The sequence below is a fragment of the Euprymna scolopes genome, chromosome 29 (assembly GCF_053919585.1).
Source record: "Euprymna scolopes isolate OS-2025 chromosome 29, ASM5391958v1, whole genome shotgun sequence".
In the NCBI taxonomy this organism is placed as follows: domain Eukaryota; kingdom Metazoa; phylum Mollusca; class Cephalopoda; order Sepiida; family Sepiolidae; genus Euprymna; species Euprymna scolopes.
Genome location: NC_136510.1, coordinates 97,981,563 through 98,001,749, shown reverse-complemented (window position 1 = coordinate 98,001,749; position 20,187 = coordinate 97,981,563). Strand labels below are relative to the sequence as shown.

Genomic DNA, 20,187 nt, shown 5'->3' with positions numbered 1-20,187 from the left:
GGCAACGCTCTGGTCCATAACTCGCATGTCGCCAGATCAGAAGCACGGGCATATGGTTATGAAATTTTTTTGAAAAGGAAAGCATTTCCCAGATGATGCAGCCTTGATTTCTGAAGTCACGTCGTGGTTGGATGACCAACCTGGGGTGTTCTACAAAAATGGTCTCCAGAGCTGCATCAAATAATGGGAGAAATGCATAACTCTGGGTGGGTGTAGAGAAAGACTAATAACTGTGTCAAGTTTCGTTGCTCTACTCTTATGGAAAGTGGGTCAGGGGCATTACTTATTGCACGCCCCTCGTAAAGACAGTGTACCAAGTACGATAAACATTAGACCAGCGTGACACCATCTTTAAAAAGGGTTTTCTAAACCTACTTTATTAACATAAGGCTGTCATGTTTTCCGGCTGCGCATGCGTTGACAGACAGATAAAAATCTGACGCCCCACCAAGACCAATTTTTCAATTTTTATCGCTTAGCAACCCTTTTTGCAGGATGAAAATAGATTAAAAAGTTTTCTACATGTCTGAATCTCCTATATACTAAATTTCATGTCTGTAGATAAAAAATTTGTTGAGTATATAGGTTGAGAAGTGTCCTCTCACACACAAACACACACATTTTCACTTTTATAGATATAGAGGATGGTCGCTAGAAAAGCAAATAGTTTGAGGTTGTAAATGTATTATTGAAGACCTGAAGGGAGGAGAAGAAAACAATAAACCGACAAGTTTATTATAAAGAGTCGTGTTCACGAATGTTCCACGATATAAGTAATGTATCTCTATAACCGTCAATGATAGCGTGTTTTTTTTTCTTTTTGTTTTTTTAGAGGCGGTAAACTGTCGATAGCTCCAACAGTTGGAAACGTGACTGGAGTGCTCAATGTTTTGGTTTCCGATTCTAGCTGATGGCACCCAAGTCATTTTTTAAAAACTTTTGAAATCAGTACTATATATGTGATGGGACGATTCCAATATCTTTCCCAATTCCAATACGGTTACTGATTCCATACTAAATTTCAGAATCCGATTTTTTATAAATCTAAATATTTTTTAAAATTCAATTTTCACCCCCCAAAATGCACAGTGCCACTTTGAAGTAGGGGGCTACTATCTGGGACGTAATTTGCGGGGGCATTATAAAGGGAGATGAGTAGAAAGATGTTTGTTCACATTACACTTGAACTTCTGTATTTCAGTACAGTTGGGAAAGCATCCCGGAAGGGAGTTCCAAAGACTTGCAGTTCTGGGGAAGAAACTATTAGAGTAAAAGGCTTTCTTGCACCTAGGGATCTCTACTTTAAAGGGGTGAGACTTAGTTGCTTGTCAGGTTTGTTGGAGATAGTTACGTCGAGGAGGTACAAGTGTTTGCAGTTCGTCAGAGCATTCACCATTAAAGTATTTGTAGAACAGGCAGAGGGATGCAGCATCTCGTCGATGGGACAGAGGCTGAAGCCTAGATGACAGTTCAAGACCTATCAAGTTGATGACTCTTTTTTGAACCCTGTCCAGGAGTGAGAGACAAGCAGCAGATGCACCAGCCCAAATGTGACAACAGTACTCCATACATGGACGAATGGTGGCCTTAGAGGTACAGGATACTTTCAGGCTTAAATAATTTTCTAGTACGGTAGAGAGAACCTACCTTCTTTGCAGCAGCCTTGGCAATGCTCTCAATGTATCTATTCCAGTTCATATTCCCTGTAAACGTTAGGCCAAGGAGTTTAAAAGAAGTACTTTCAGGCAATGTGTTCTTGACCATTGGTGGTAGAGAAGGTTTATTTATAATTTAATTATAGAGTTATTATCCCCCCCCCCCCGATTGCCTTAAAAACATGTTAACTGTGCAGATATTTTTTTAAATGTAAAAATATCTGTGGGGGATGATCTATCGATTTTAACATTACCGAGAGTTTAAAATCAATAAATATTTACTATTTTATGATTATTACCAGCAGTAGAAGATTGTGCTTTAAACAAAATCAAATAAAAAAGATTATAAGAATCGTTTTTGGCATCGGTAATAGACACAAATTTTTCTGATTCCGATACCCCCCAATGTTCTGATTTTTCCGATTACCGATTCCGATTAATCATCCCAACACTTATATATAATACTAGCAGGGGTGCCCGGCGTTGTTCGGGTGTTTGGAGGTGTATGCTGTGCAAAAAAAGCAAAAAAACAAAAAAAATGGTTAATTTTTTAAAACTTTGACCCCTATTATGACCCCTTAAAATTTATAGTTTCGGGCTCAAATCACTTTATTAAGTTAGATCCAGGTTCAAGGAGCCTATATCTAAAATTTCAAGTGTCTAGACCCAAAATTGTCGGAGGAGTTTGGTAGAGTTCTTAAAGGTCAAATCGTTGAAATTTGACCCCTTAACAGCCAAATTTCTGGCTGACACCCGTCACATCGATTTTCCCAAATCTCAGTACCCGGTATTTCAAATTTCGAGTCTATAGACTAAAAATTGACAGAGTTATTGCGTAGGGAAATGTACACAGACAGACAGACACGTTCACTTTTATAGATATATAGATTCAATAGTGAATTGGCTCTGTAATAATAAATACAAAATCTGCATGAATGTATTTTACAATCCGGCAAAGCCGGGCGTCTTCCTCCCGCTAGTGTAAGAATAGAATAATCAAAAAGAGTTTTGTAAATACTAATAAGTAGCCATTTACCGAGGCCAAAAGCCACTCGAGAATAATGATCAATAGAATTGTCGGGTGAATGATGAACAATATTGATTAGAAACAATGCATAAAAAGAAAAAAAATTATTATTTAAAAGGTTGACACTTTATTTGTTAACTTGTGACTTAAAGATGACCATGTTATAGTCAGCAGGGAAGCAGTTTCGTGGTATTTTTAAAAACGCGGCATTCACCCTAGGCAGGCTCATGGGAATATGAAGTTCACAAGCAATCCCCAGTAGCATGTGTATCCCGATTAAGGGAGATCACGATGTTAGGTTTTGGCAGTCCTTGCAAGGAGGTGTCGACGTCCTATATGCAGCGTTTAGTATGTCCAAATCGTCACCCATCTGGCATTGACCAGGCTAAACGTTGTTTAACTAGTGATCTAACTAGAACTGCAGTATCTACCTGATTATATCATATATCCTCTCATGATATTGTGTTCTAAGGTGTTTCTTCTGTTCTAATCGTTTTGTTTGTTAAGGGAATACTAGACATTTACCCACAATTTCAATTACTCCAACCGAGAGATCTTTTTAAAATTCTAACCATTCCTTTTAATGCAATTGTTTGTATTTCTCTTGGTTCACCGGGTATATTCCACAGGTAGTTTTTGAAATTCTTTTTCACGAGTTCGGTTGCTCCTATAATTACTGGAATGATGGAAATCTTCCCAAGATTCCAATTTCTTTTCATGTCGTACATAAGGCCTTGGTATTTCAGCTCTGTTAAAACAAGCCCCATTAGGGACATTTCAACTAGGGTTGCTACTTTTTTCCATATCTCTATATCAGGCTTAACAGCTCCATTTTTACAGATGGGGAGTCCTGTATAGTCTTATGAACACAGATGAAGAAAGGAAAGTTCTTTGTAGGAGTGATCGAAGGATAATTGCTTATGAAGCCCCCCCCCTCCCCGACTACGAAGGGGGCAAAGTAGTTGAAAACCCATCCTGATTGAGAGCAAAATATGGTACAAAGCCTCTTTTGGTCACACGCAGATGAGAAATATACTTTTCTTCTTAGAGTTAAAAGATTTTCTTTTTTTAAAACTGGCGATGCTGCCAACCTCAATGATGGAGAAAACATTATCCGAAAATACCACCCAGCGGGGCACACTGTAAGAACCACCCCGTTTAGTGTAGCTCTCTAAACTCTCTCTCTATTATCGTGAGTGATAGGGTGTTTTTTTAGAGGCAGCAAACTTCAATTGATAACTATTTTATTTAATTGCAAATTTGGCAACTATCGGTTATTTTGAGTTCAACTTGATTTGGCAATTCATCTTGAGACTGACACCCAAGTAGCGTTTGCAAATTGTAAATATGATCAAATTGCTGAGCACAACATTTGATGAATGAATAATTTCGTGCAATTTAATTTCATTAGATTATTTTCTTTGGAGATATGTAATGTCTCATATTTACGCTAATAAACCTAACATAATAGACCACTTGGAAGACAAAATTTGACGTGTTACTGCTGAAATTACAACTGCTTAATTAAATGCGCAAAGTTTGTAAAAATAGGACATCCAGATTACATTCCAAATGTTTAGGCCCAAAATTAGCAGAGGAGTTTGGTAGAGTTTTCAAAGGTCAAATCGTTGAACTTGGATCCCTTGACAGCCAAATTCCTGACCAAAAATCGATTAAAAAGATTTTCCCAAATCTCAATAATTCTTATGTCAAATCTCGAGTTTCTAGACCGAAAATTGACAGAGTTATTTGGTAGGAAAATGTACACAGACAGACACCAACAGATATTTTCACTTTTATAGATATACTAGCATGGGTGCCCGGCATTACCCGGGTATTTGGAGGTGTATGTTGAGCAAAAAAAAAAAAAAAGAAAAAAAAAAGCGGTCAATTTTTTTAAAACTTTGATCCCTATTATGATCCCTTAACATTTATTGTTTTGGGCTCAAATTAAGTTATTAAGTTAGATCCATGTCCAATGAACCTATATCTAAAATTTCAAGTGTGCAGACCCAAAATTGTCGGAGGAGTTTGGTAGAGTTCTCAAAGGTCAAATCGTTGAACTTTGACCCCTTAATCGCCAAATTTCTGGCCAAAAACCGATCACATCGATTTTCCCAGATCTCAGTACCCTGTATATCAAATTTCGAATCTGTAAACTAAAAATTGACAGAGTTATTGCGTAGGGAAATGTACACAGACAGATAGACACTTTCACTTTTATAGATATATAGGTAGATAAATGCCAAATCATTAATCTTTGGAATAAATCACGTTTGTATAATAAAAATATTTTTCTGTGATTTATTTGGATTTAAACTTTGCTACCTCTAAAAAAATTAAAAAAAAAAAAAAAAGAATGGCGAACGTGTACAAGAGTGGCCTCTCCCTAAAAAATTGTGTTTTGCCTTTTTTAAAAAGTTTTTTTTCTGACAATTATCATAGATTACAAACTTGAGTATCATATTAGCAGAAAAAAATTTGAAATTTAATGACTTTTAAGAAGGGGGTTCACTTTCTTGTTATAACGTTCTACTTCATTGCTACCTGAGTTACGGTCCATTTCTTTACCAACGTGTCACATGATAAGTTATAACGAGAAAGTGAGCCCTCTTGTAAAAAGTTATTAAATTTTTTTTTTCAAATTTATTTCTGCTAATATCATAAAATCTGTAATCTATATAATTATAAAACTCAAATGACCTTATAACGAGTGATATAACCCACTTTCCGGTTTATGACACCCGGTTGCGCATGCGCGCATAAACATTAACCCATAACAACGTAAACAAATAAACACAAATCGCTTCTTTTGCAGATTTTGACCAGCGCACTGAAATATTAACGTTATTATTTCGAAATTATTATTTAACATGGGAAGAGTGGGGGCGTTCTGCAACTATTCTTTATTACAACTATACTGTCGCTATTTTCTTACAACTAAACAACTTTAACCCGTTGACAAACATAAGAACAATTGTAGTAAAGCCAAGACTACTACAACTACTATTACTCTCTATCCGTTCCTTTTCCTTCCTTCTTTTTTTATTTTTTTGTTTACATTTCTAGATACAAAATAGTTGTGTGAGAACGGTGAATTTGTTGACACATTTACTAATCTGTTTTAATATTAGTTTTATTTTATTTTATTTATTTAGGTTTTATTTTTTGCTTCAGGTTTTATTATTTTTTTTTTAGATTTTAAGTTTCTATAACTTGGTTGAAGGATTCCAATATGGGCTTTTCATTCTTATATTTCTCATCGGTAGGTTCATGTGCGTTTTTGCTGCTAAATGACTTTCGTCTGCATTCGATTCGTAGGAAAATCATGTTTAATTTTCGATTTTTGAACGATTATTTGGAAAAATAGGTAACTTTACACAAATAGGGAGGATTTTTTTTTTTTCATGTTTGAGTGATCCATCCGTGATTTTTCATTTTAATATACTTTCATAGAAATGTTTGTGTTATGTAAAAAAAAAATATTTTCTTTACGTCACAAGTGTCACGCTCATACATGAATTCCATAGCTAATATAACATACTGACCCAACGGGTTACGGGTAGTCTAGTCTATGATAGTCGCCGGAAAAAAAAAACTTAAAAAAAAAAGAAAAAGAAAAAATGGTGAAGACACACACATTTTTAAAGGGTTTGCACTCTCGTACAAGTCTGACAAAAATAAAATAAATAAACACATTTTATTTCATACTTCTCCTCATTCAACCTTTATAAATAGGAACATAGTCGGTTCCGGCCTGTTCTCATACTAGCTGAGGTTTGTCTTGACATTATTCTGACAATCTAGTGGTTGTTTATAAAGCTATCAGTCCTTTTTTTGTTTGGATGAGATATCATCCAGCTTGTGCATTATACCCACTTTCGGAAAGTGGTTTATTTTATTGCAAGTTGTCCCTGCCAAGAAATGCTGCCAAGTTCGATCTCGACTATTCTTTCTACTTCTTCCAGAGTGGCCCTTCAAGAGAAATCGTTTCTTCTCCAACATTAAACTGACCTCATGCCTAAACTCGTTGCAGTATGCAAGTTAGGCCCTGTGTGCGTGTACGACACCATCGCAGGAAACAACCCTCTACGTCTTCTGTCGACACCTTGTTCGGCATCTTGAGATACTTCAATCCACGACCTGCCTTCTATTTTGCCTAACTCGCAAATGTTGTCTGGAGAAATCACCTCACTTCCCCAAGACTATCCTTGCAGAAAAAAAAAAAAAAAAAAATTTTAATAGATCATCCTTACCACCGGCCATGAACGCATAAACGGCGTTTCGTAATGAGTATATTCCACAATAAACCGAACCCAATTTTGTCAAGTGGACGAATTAAGATTAGAACAGCTTTGATCTTTTCAGTACTGATGTGGTCACCTTCCTAGGCATTATCGTTTCTTTTCAGGGAAGCAAAGAGGTTACCAGTATATATGTTCCAATATAAAAAAGCGAACAGATAGATAGGGTGTTTACTTGCTCCCAAATGTTGCAACGTTAGGCATAAAGTCAGTCTAATGGAAGCGGGGGGAGGGGGTCTAACTCTCCCTAAGGTGGGCACCCTGGAAAAATAGCCGTGAATGGACCTGTTGACATTCGTACATTAGACCACTCGCAATAAATAACTTTTTTCTCTTAAAGGAGGAGATATTGCATGGGATGATGGCTTCGTAGGACCCACATTCAACTAAAAGGCCAGGGATCTTACTGAGTCAGAGATTTACTGTTCGAATACGCTAAGTATTACCCCGGCTAGGGAGAAGAGTACCTGCTTCCCATTTACAACAAGGTTAGACATTGTCAATTTAACGTGAGGGGAAATCAAGGTCCTCACGTTGGGAACTCTGGAAGAGTACAAACATACCCCAGAACGAGCCGTCAACATTTCCTGGTAAGGACACCTCAGGAGATCGGCAATAAATTAATCCGTTCCCAAAGATGGAGGTAATGCGTTCGAGGATGACTTTCTAGGACCGAAACCAACTATATTTCATTCAGCTAAAAAAGGTCGGGCTCCTATAGCGAGCTGGATTCTAATGTCAAAATTTGATAAGTATTATCTCGGCTTAAGGAGAGGAGAGAAGAGTAGCGGTTTTCATTTGCAATAAGGTTAAACATGGTCAGTTTTAAACGAGAGGATCTTTTTTTTTTTTTACTAACGAGTCACTACTTATCAAGGCTGAAAACCGCTCAAGGATAAGAGTAAATTAGCTCCTCATAAAGGCGACCAGCTATAAACTATTCTTCTTCAGAAGGAGGTAATAATGCTTAGGAGAATGTTTTTCTAGGAGCTAACCACACCTCATTCAGACAAAAGAGTCGTCCTCGCCTCACCCTAGCGAGATAGACATTTTAGTGTTAGTATGTGGCAAGGATTACTACTCTTGCTATTTATGAAAAAAGGTGGCCTATAGGTGGGATTGCGACTGGAGATTAGTGTTATTTATAAGCCCGTAGGTCCGGGTGGGGACTTTAGAGTTTATTGTGATGATACACTAAAGAGTTTAGAAGGGAATCCCATAAGAAAGTAACAATATATCCACTTCAGATGTCAGCTGCTTTGCCTAGTTACGGCGGCTAAAAAGTAGGGAAAAGAAATCAATACACAAGTGAAAGAAGAAATATTAGGGCTACTCCCGGTACACAATACTCTTTCTAACAAAATGGGAGGTTTTCGAGGCTTCTTTGTTAGACACGAAATACGCTTTAGTTTATAGACTATGCCGTTATTTTTTTTAAGTTAAACTAAAAGCACAAAAAAAAAAAAAAAAAAAAAAAATAGAACCGCTACCTCACTAATATAGAACAGAGGTCTCTAAACTACGGCCCGCGGGACACATCCAGCCCGCCTAAGTCTTTAATCCAGCCCGTGTAGCTATTATGAAAAACCTAAAAAATATTCACACAAAATTAAAAAAAAAAAAAAAAAAAAATGAAAATATGTGAAAATTTTTTTTTTTTTTTCTTCTGGTTCAGAAAATGATTAAAAGAATGAGGTTTGGGAGAACCAGTTTCACTAAAAAGTAAAGCTAGTTAGCAAAACTGTATAAAACATGTCCTGGTCATTTTTTTTGTTCATTTTGACCCGCTTGTTCTAAAAAGTCAACAATATGACCCCCACCCCGTGCGCAAACTTTGGAGATCACTGAGATATAAAGAAGAAAACGTACAATAATTTCCTAATGTAAAGTCTCTTATTATTTGCACATCTCTATCTACTTATATATTAAAAAGGCACTTTGTGCGTGTATGAATGCGTTATCTATGGACTCCGAAACGGTTGGGCCGATTTTTTGAAATTTCACAAATATACTTCATGCATCTGAAAGTGTTCTTAGATAAGTTTTGTATATGAATGCCCTCATAAGTATCAGAAATCAATAATAAAAAAAAAAAAAAAATCCAATTAAAGAAGGAACAGTCTAATTTTAACCAAAGTTAACACTGATACAGCCTAATATTACAAGTACATTTTGGAAATTTTATCACCGCACAAGCATAAGGGCCAGACATATAAAATCAACAGTAGGTTCGTTAATAAAACAGCGGAACGTTTCTTTTGAGAGAACAATTGAAGCTTGATACTTGATTTTTACATTTTAAACTTTAATTCAAGAAATTATATAAAAATAATTTTATAAAATCAACAGAAAGTTCTCTACAGTGCAATATAGACTACGATGCATTATAGACTAAGTTTCTGTGGAGAGGCATATGAAGCTTCCTCCCGATGCATCATTGTGTGTCCCCGACTAGAGCGGTCAATCAATCGATTTGATTGAAAAATGGGCAATTTCACCGATTCAATTATAATAAAAGTTTTGGAAGTGTGGAACAGTCATTGATTCTAGTTCAGTCCCGGACAACGTCGGGTCGCCATGCTAATTTTAAATAAATATAGTGGTTATAGTTAAGATTGTTTGCTTTTTTGACTTCCGGTTTCGGTTGTTATTTTGATTGGATAATTAAACGTGCTTTAGTTTTGGTTTTTAGTTAAACTAATAACACAACCGCTTTCGCAATAATAGAGTTTATGCCCCTCCTCTGCAAAACATTTCAAAACAAGCACTCGTTTAGCTGCAACAACAGCCAACAATTTCCACTATTCTCTAAGCTTAAATCTAAACGCAAATTCCATGAACAAAGCTTCTTTTCAAGAACTGCCCGCCCGTGAAACTCTACTGCAGGTCTGCTTTCGAGTTGACTACAACATACTTGTTTTCAAGTCCAATGTAAACAAGTTTTTGTTGAGCTGCATGCTTAAATAATAATATTCTACCTAATTTCCACCGCTAATGATCACTATGCTGTTGTCTTACATACCACCTTACACTCATTAACCCTTATCCTCGAGTGGCCTTCAGTCCTTTATAAATGGTGACTACTTTGTAAAAAAATAATACATGAAAAAGAAAACGTACGGTAAGTTTCATAATGTATGGTCGATTATTATTTGCAGATTTTAAATAAGTTTGGAATTAAAAATAATGGCTTACAGTCAAAATTGTTTACTTTTTTTGACTTTTAGTCTCGGTTGGCTGGATGGACAAGCGTTTAAGAAAGCCATTCTTAACATGGGGAAAACTAGGAAGGGGCTTTCATATCATCTGAGAGAATGGTAATCATTAATAAAAAGGAAGCATATCTTGCTTGTCACCATCGTCTCGTTTGTCGAGCAAAAACCGGAAGTCGGAAAGAGCAGACAATCTTGATTATAATCAAAATGGTCTACATTTAAGGCTTCTTCATGGTATGATTAATAATCATGACCGAATGAGTCTCTGAAATTTATTTGACAATGATGAAGATGAAACTAATAAACTCAGCATCATCCCAAGTTTTTATTTTGTTAAACTATTTCGTTATTTTGCGTTTATGAATGTAACTAACTCATTTAGGTATAGTGCGTATTGCAAATTGAATTCTCGTAAATGTTTGCCCCGTGTTATTTATAATATTATTTGATTATATACATGTGTATTATATACTGTACTGTATTTTGTAATTAATTTTTAATGTCGTATCCCAGGGTTCTATTGTATTGCTTTTCCGTTTTTTTTTTAATTGTAAGTCGAATGTTGCTTTTTTTCTGTTTCCTAACGTTTTGTAAATTTATTTGGCGACGCTCGACGTATTCCGGAGGTTTACTTCAGGTGTCGGACAAACCCGAACGGACATTTACAGTAATGCGGTTCGTAATATACACCAGTATCTTCATTTGTTTGTGCATTGGATGTTTTTACGTTTAAGTTTCACCGGCGCGTTTGGCAACATGGTTAGAGCGTTTGCTAACTCCTAAAATATTTTGCAACTAAACTGTCGTCAAAACAAAATAAAACCTAAAAAAAAAAAAAAGAAAAAAAAGACCCCACCCCCATCTGTTTAAGTGATCTACACCGTTGGGTGTAGGTTGCTGAAATTTAAGACAGTGTCGCCATTAAGGAAGTAACAACTAGGGCTGTGGCAACAGAATATTCTTTTCATTCTTTTGACTCGAGTATATATCCGACACAGTAAGACACAGTCAATCAACCGAGAACCATAACAGTCTATATAAAAACATATAAGATATTAACGGATATATACTCAAGAGTCAAAACAATGAAAAGAATATGCTGTTGTCACAGCCCTACTAACAACATAAGAAAGGATCGGCCAACAAAGTTCTCTCCAAATAGGAGAAAGCTCTGCTTGAGGTCAAGTTGACCTCAGGCAAAGTTGAAATCTTTTTTTGGCCATGCCTGGAAGTCCTGTCTGCTTCCTGCAATTTCCATAGAGAATTAGCGATAATGGACAATGGTATTGTTTATATAAAATTGTAAACTTTCCTTTTCTTCTTCGTATCGATGACGCAGTTGATAAAAGCCGAGACAGACATAAAAAAAAAAAAAAAAAAAAAAAACTGATTTCAGTTACAATCTAAAGCACTAGTACGTCTAGCCACGCTGAAGAGACATGATATAGCGAAACAGTTTCTTTGATACTTAATATGCATGTCGAAGGTACAAATAACAAAACAAGAATCTCTTACATTAATAAATGTAAAAGACACTTTATTTTGGTTAAAATATTAAAAGAATCATAGTTTAATGAACGAATATATATATATATATATATATATATATATATATATATATATATATATATTAGTAAGTTATGAAAATAAATATGGCAAATTTTCCATATATATTTTCATAACTTACTACCTAGCCCTACCTATGTATTGAGCACTGTTGAAGTAAATACTGAAAATTTACGCAAAAAATATATCTTCGTATATTAATTTATGTAATCAAATAAAGCAATCACACACACACACACCACCACCACCACCATAACTAATAATTTACTTATTAAATTCCGGTATTGTTCATATACAAATGAAACCAAAATCAATATTGATTGACATAGTTAATTGAACCAATGATTAACAGTATTAATAATCGAACATCTATATTAGAATTTGACAATAACCAAGACGGCCATATATCACATGTGTTTTATTATACGATGTATCCCTTTGATGTTACGATTGTTTCATAATCATTCGGACAAGCTTCAACTGTATCTCGTTAAAAGATATTCCAAAATGGCTAATCTTCAGACACAAAATACAAAAGCACAAACGATTTGTTATCTACAAGCAGCGAAACTCACCTCTCCGTCCTTCATTTTTTTTTACTGTTAACAATTGTGATATCAAGGTTGGTATCTGGGGGCGCGTTTAATTTTACTGTGGGGGGGGGGGGGGGAAGATGTACCCCCCCCCCGAATAAAACTTGCCTGGCGGGTAGGCGAAAAGGCGGCACTCCACGTAACAGTGTACCGGTAACCTGAGTGTCAAGCACATGTTTGCTGCAGCGAATGGTGACATGTGAAGTGTGTGCGACACGACACCTTAAACACTTCGTAGCTGAGGCTGACTCAATCCTAATGAGCAAAATGTATACTCGCATCAGAGTTCTGTCAACGACGATATATATATATATATATATATATATATATATATATATATATATATATATATATATATATATATATATATATATATATATATATATATATATATATATATGAACAAATGATTAATAAAACATGTTAAAAGACATCTTGAAAAAGAGTTAAAAACATATTTAATTTTAAAAAGGAAGCACAAGATAAGTGGATAGTCTTAATTTTCATTACCTTGGTAAACTTATTGTAATTTTTATTCATATATATATATATATATATATATATATATATATATATATATATATATATACACACACACACACACACACACACACACACACACACACACACACACACACACACTGGTTGTATATTTTTAGTTTCCTGGATGTAAATCCACTGAAACTCTAGCAGTATCAGAATTTTTGTAGGAATTTTTGACACCCCTAACACGAAACTGCGAATACAATATAAAAATCTCGTAATTTCTCTGTTAAAAGTGGGTTATTTATTTTCTTTATGGATTATACTTCCAAAATAAACTATTACAGTTGTTTTAAAAGTAATAAAAATATTTTTATTTTTTTTTAAAACAGTAATGAATTTTCCGAACTCAATATTTTTCAATTTTTAAACTCAATATTTTTAAATTTTAAAAATCTATCAAAATTTTTCTATTGATTCTATTTTTACGATATTTTCAGGGTCAATGTGAAATTTTATGTTCTTTCCAATAAACCGAATATAATATTTTAGACAAACGTTTTTTTTAAATTCACGCCCCCCATTTTCACGCCCCCCCCATTTTCACGCCCCCCCCCATTTTGAAATGTCTATTAAAAAGTAAATAATTAATTTATGTTTAATAGGTTTATATATCACAAATTGAAGAGAAAAGGTCAATAAATAATATATTCAAATTTAAAACAAAAAAAAAAAATCAGTTTTTTAGAAATTTACCTGTAAAGTCCGAAGTTTAAAACCTTATTTTATAAGAACACATTTTTTCTTTTTGTCTTTTTTTTTTTTTTTTAATGAAACCTTGGTCCTTGCTCCTTTAATTGAAAAAAAAATTAGGGCTTGAATTACATTTTTCGAGGAGTTATAAGCTTAGAAAGATAGGGGGTCGAATAATTTACGCCTCTCATTTTGAAATGTCTATTAAAAAGTAAATAATTAATTTATGTTTAATAGGTTTATATATCACAAATTGAAGAGAAAAGGTCAATAAATAATATATTCAAATTTAAAACAAAAAAAAAAATCAGTTTTTTAGAAATTTACCTGTAAAGTCCGAAGTTTAAAACCTTTTTAAAAAAAAAAAAAACACATTGTTTTGTTTTGTTTTTTTTTTAAATAAAACCTTGGTCCTTACTCCTTTAATTGAAAAAAAAAATTAGGGCTTGAATTACATTTTTCGAGGAGTTATAAGCTTGGAAAGATGGGGTGGAATTATTCACTATTTTCACGAAATTTCTGACACTGCTACTGAAACTCCTGTGTTTATTTAAAAGTGCTTGATGAATGAACAAAGCGTGTTTATAGTATGTTCAGAAAAAAAAAAAAAAAAGAAAAAAAAGAAAAAGAAATGTTTCATCTAATACCAGTAGGCGCAGGTGAAACAGGAACAAATTCCCTGGAATCTTTCACGTTTTTTCTAATGGTTGGAAATACTTGATGCTTCGCCAAGGCTATCAAGGCTATTTTTTATCATGATCATCGCTAGATGGGTTGTCTACCACGGCTTAAGAGAGGCCCATCTACTCTCGAGAGATGGTTAGACCGTGACAGTTTCTCAACCTGGTATTTTTACCTCGCAGTACATACAAGACCTCGCTTTCCAAAATGGTCACCCATCTGGTACTGTCCAGGCTCAACGTTGCTTAACTTCGGTGATATGGCGAGAACCGGTGTGTCAACGTGATATGTTTAAACAAATGTTCAAATGATATTACAACCTGATGACAAGATGTGCTTGAAAAGAACATATGTTGCCCATATTCTATCTATCTATCTATCTATCTATCTATCTATCTATCTATAAGGAATTTTGTGTGTGTAAATTCGTTCCCTATGGACTCCAAAACGGCTGGGACGGTTTTTTAAAATAAAATTTCACACACATGTACTGCCGGTGTTCTTATATAGGTTTTGTATCGGAATGTCTTCGATAAGTATCGAATTGACAATTGCAAAAATCTGATGCAAGAAGGAACAGGCGATTTTGACCAAAGTTAACACCTTATACAGCCTAACATCAAGTGCATTTCAGAAGTTTTATGACCACACAAGCAGAAAGGCCTGGCATATAAAATCAACAGTAAGTTCTTTGATATGACAAAGGTGCATTCGAAACGAATGCTTCTGTTATGCACAACTGAACCATGATACTTGACTTTTGCATTTTAAACTTTAATTGAAGTCATATATAAAAATAATTTTATAAAATCAACAGTAGGTTCTCTAAAGTGCAATGTAGACTACAATGTATTGTGGACTAAGTTATTGTGGGAAGGCATGTGAAGCTTCCTCCCAATGCACCACGATGGGTCCCCGACTTGAGCAGGCAATCAATCAATTTGATTGAAAAATGGTGGATTTCATAAATTTCAATGATAAAAGTATGGGGGCTTGAAACATTTATTGATCCATATTCAATCCCGGACAGCACCGGGTTTCCGTGCTAGTATTTGTATAAATACACATACTAATGTCTGTAGGTTTATAAAATTATTTTTAATTTATAATTATTGTTACTCTTTTAAGAAATAAAAAAAATCTTAAAGTTGAGCACTCTCTGGGAAATTGAAAAAGTCGGTCAGTTGGCTCTGTGTGCGAGATCGTAACTTCCTGTTATTTGATCACGATAAGATCGTCCGTATTGAACGTTAAGTTTGATTAATGTTAAAATTCTTAATTTCGCGGCAGCGAACGGTGGCCCTGAGGTATGTTCCTTGCTAATGGAGCCAAATGTGGCTTCGTTGGAGGGATCAAATCTTTCGACTAGAGTTGATTGTCGTCTCCTGCACTAATGATTGCGTAATTATGAAACACTAGTGTCTGTAGGTATATAAAAATAATTATTTATAACATATATATATATATGATCTTTTTGTCCGTGGAAGAAACGGTTTCTACCAAACCACTGTCAACTTTTGGTCTATAGACTTGAAACTTGATACATAAGGCAGTAAAACCGTTGCAACAAATTCGATTTGGTTTTTTAGTCGGTAAAAATAGCTAAGGAATGAAAATTGAAAAAAAAAAGTTGGAACTAGGCAGGCATAAGTCGACTAAACGTTATTTCTACGCATGTGCAAATATACATTTATATCTTTAACAACGTTATTTATTTTTTTAAAATAATTGTATACATATAAACTTAGATCAGAAAGTAAGGGTTGATCGGTACACGTTTTGGTTTCGATTCTAGTTGATGGTACCTAAGTCATATTTTTGTTTTTACTTTTGAAATTATTACTATATATTGGGTACAATATAATAATCAAGAGAATTCGCTCTATAATAATAAATACGAAATTTGCATGAAATAAAATATCAAATTTAAGCATATTTTACGACCGGGTCTCGCCGAACGGCCATTACTATAAATTGGGTACAATATAATAATCAATAGAGAATTGGCTGTTTAATAATGAATATTAAATCTGCATAAATTAAAATATCATATTTATGCGTATTTTACGACTGGGCAACTTCGGGCGGCCTGTTAGAGTGCTCTATTAACGTATGTAAAAGTGGAAAATTATATAATGCATAGGTAGATTTCTAGTTCAAATTCTTTCTAGAAAGACACTAGATATATACGGTAGGGATTACGTGAAGGTTGCTAACATCCCAAGTTAAATTGAGTTTGTGGAACGAGCTGGGTTTGAACTTGGTACGCCTAGGTCATCAGTCTGTGTCGTTAACCACTTAGCCACCATTACATTCCATGTCTATGTATCTCATGTGGAGATCCTCAAGAAGGATGCCTTTGATTTCTGAGAACTTTGATTAAAATAAAATAAAACGAGAGAGAGAGAGAGAGAGAGAGAGAGAGAGAGAGAGAGAGAGAGAGAGTGCGCATTTTTCTTATATGCGATTTTGTCACTACACGCGTGTATCTATGTACGTATTAAAACGTACCTGTACACATGCACACATACGCATTCAAACAATTGCACTTAAATGGACGGTTAGAATCTTAAAAAGATCTCTCGGTTGGAGTGTCTAAAATAGCAGGTGTATGTTTGGCATCTGGTAGGATGCCCCATCCCTGGCTTAAACAAAATGATAAGAAAAATGAAAAAATAGAGAGACTATTTTTGCGTGTAATTTTTAGACGATTTTGTCAATAATTTATATGGAAACCCAGTAATGTACTTGCAAACATGAATGAAAAAAAAAAAAAATGCCAGAATATGTATTTTTTCGGTACTTGTAGTCGGCAAATAGATTTTTTTTAAAAATGTGTGGTTTTAATAGTACTTACTTGTCATGTCGAAAATTGCAATATATCCAAAAAATTACGAACAGTCATCGAGTAGAACTGTTATTGCGTTTTTAGTACAAAAAAAAAAGAAGAAAAAGAAAATCTATCGCTATAAGTATAAAAAGTATGTCAGCCATTAAACTGGCGAAAAGGGAGATAAGTGTGTCCCCTGTATTCGCAATCTTTAAAGTGTAACAATGTAACATCTAATTTACCCCAATTTTCCGTAAAAATTACTTTTAACTATAAATAATTTCCTACTCGATGAATTTTCACAATTTTTGGATATATTATTATTATTATTATTATTATTATTATTATTATTATTATTATTATTATTATCGACATGACAAGTAAGTACTGTTGTTTTTGCTTAAAACCACGTTAAAAAATCGATCTGTCGACTTTATCTTAACACGCACCGCACGCACCATTTTAATATGCGATTTTTAATCGGTTCGCAATCGGCATACCGTAAAACGATACCCATGCTAACGAATTTACAGACGCATAATTATATATATATATATATATATATATATATATATATATATATATATATATATATATATATATATATATATATATAAACGCGCTGAAGAAGGTCGGATGTTACATCGACCGGAACGTTTTGACTAGAAACAAAGTGGAGTATCTATTCTGGCGCTACTACTCTGTCTTCGGTCAATGAGTAAGAATTCCGGCAAGACTGAGGAAATTTAAATTTTTGTTCTAATCCAGAGTGCCCCTTTGGGAGATCTGGATTTTCCCCACATTAAAAAAAAAAAAATAAATAAATAAATAAAAAAAGACAAACTTCTGTCTAACTTTTCAGTTGTGGGGAGGCAAATAAATACGAGCAACCAAGATGCGAATAGTAATTTGAATAAGTCGGTTCTTATTTAGAATTCAACCTAATTAAAACAACAGAAAGATATGTCATATTCCAAAAATCACGTACATTGATCAAGTAATTTTATTTTTATAAAGAAAATCATTTTTAAACGATTTAAAGCAAATAATAAGAAATCGGTAGCATTACAAAGCAGATCTTGCAAGTTTGAATAATTGTGGACGTATCTGGCTTTTTTTTTTCAAGATGTCGACGCGAGATAGTCTCTTTTCGCTTAGCCATAACGCTTTATTTTGTGTTAGAAATGAAAGTACTTGATCAATTTACGTGATTTTTGGAATATGGCCTATTCGTTCCGTGAAGGGTACGTAAGCAATAAAGATACTTTGTATTAAAATGGTATTTATATGGTATTAATTTTTATTTACGTACATTTTTTATTGCACACACACACACACACACACACACACACACACACACACACACACACACACACACACACACACCCCAAACACACACACACACACACACACACACACACACACACACACACACACACACACACACACACACATATAAAGGCTATATATCTGTCTGCCGCCATTTTTTCAAACTATCTCTTCCGAAACTAACAATTGTAGAGCGATACTAGGGGCCTGACTGAATTTTTTACGGACCGTTTTTTTATGGGTCTTTAATGTTTAAGGGGTCAAAAAAAGGGTAAAAATTGAATAAATCGTTATGCATTTTGTACATTTATCTTAGTTTACTTTTAACAGTTCATATGCGTCTCACGTTGGTACATTGGTAACGTCACCAACTTTGAATGCTACAGTTTTGTTTTCGGTTTCGGTTCTTGCTGATGGCACCCAAATACTTTTTTTTTTACTTTTGAAATAACGACTCTATAATAATATAAACGAAATATGGACAAATTAAAATATCATATTTAAACGTATTTTACGACCGAGCAAAGCCGAGTGCCCCCCTTGCTGGTATATACCAGGTTAAAGTATTCAAGAATAATAACCAAACTAATGAATTTAACAAGGTTATAAAGAGTGCTCAATAAAAAAGCAAGATCTATTTATATTAATATAAACAGGTTTACATGGTTGCGACATTGGACAAACTGTCGATTAAAATCAGAAGTCCTCGTCAGGCGTATTAATAAATGATTGCTTTTCACAGAAGAAACCAGACCTCAATATATATATATATATATATATATATATATATATATATATATATATATATATCATACACATAGCTATTTTTGCTACGTATTCACACAAAAACACACGCACACACACACACGCACACACACACACACACACACACACACACACGGTGCGCGCACATACAACATTAATAACGATGTAATAAAAGACGAGTTATTAAGAGCAAGTGCCCACACGCACTCCACGGGGAGAGGGGGGGGGGAAACGTGGAATACAGAATTTGACTTAGGACAACGTTAAAATAAAATAAGAAAACGAAATTTATCCCAGACCAACGAAACGATACGGACAATTCTTGTGAATAAATTACATAACTTTTTATACACACACACACACACACACACACACACACACACACACACACACACACACACACACACACACACACACACACACATATATACTTTTTACAAAACAAAGGCTAAAAGAAAAACAAGCAACACTCAACAGTAAAATAAACCCAGCGCGTATTTAAAAAACAAAACAAAACAAAACGAAAAAAAAAACGGCATTTCAAAACGGTTCTCTTTGCGTCCTATAATCGTATGTTACGCGTACGCGCTGTTTTTACCAACACGAGGATAAACATGTACAATCGCTTTGCGATGGGAGGGGGGGCGATTCGTGCGTATATATAAATAAATCCATTATTTGTGAGCCAATAACTTACCGAAAGATAACGTTAAAACAGCCACGAAAGCCAACAACAGCTTATTTTTAAAAATAATCATCTTGGAAATGTCCGAGTCTCGTAGCGTACTCACACGAATGGCAAGCTAGTCGTCGCGTCTCGGCTTTTTATAATGGAGCTGACGTCATCATTTTTATCATGAGACGCGGAGAACGGGAGTGAGGGGGGGGGGGTTGAGTGCGCGCTTTTGTTATTCTATCTCCCCCCCCTCTCGATTTCTCTCTCTTTCTTTCTTTCTCTTTCTCTCCCTCTCTCTAACTAAGCGTAG

The 20,187-nt window shown here is 34.6% G+C and overlaps 1 protein-coding gene across 1 annotated transcript in view; it reads right to left on the bottom strand.

The window, feature by feature from the left end:
• Positions 1-20,002, bottom strand: part of LOC145252788 (uncharacterized) — a 55,062-nt gene extending 35,060 nt beyond the window's left edge. Inside the window, exon 1 of the mRNA XM_080112734.1 lies at positions 19,899-20,002. Coding sequence (XP_079968860.1) covers positions 19,899-19,959 — 61 coding nt within the window. The 5' untranslated portion in view covers positions 19,960-20,002. The remainder of the gene's footprint in view (positions 1-19,898) is intronic.
• Positions 20,003-20,187: the final 185 nt, after the last annotated feature.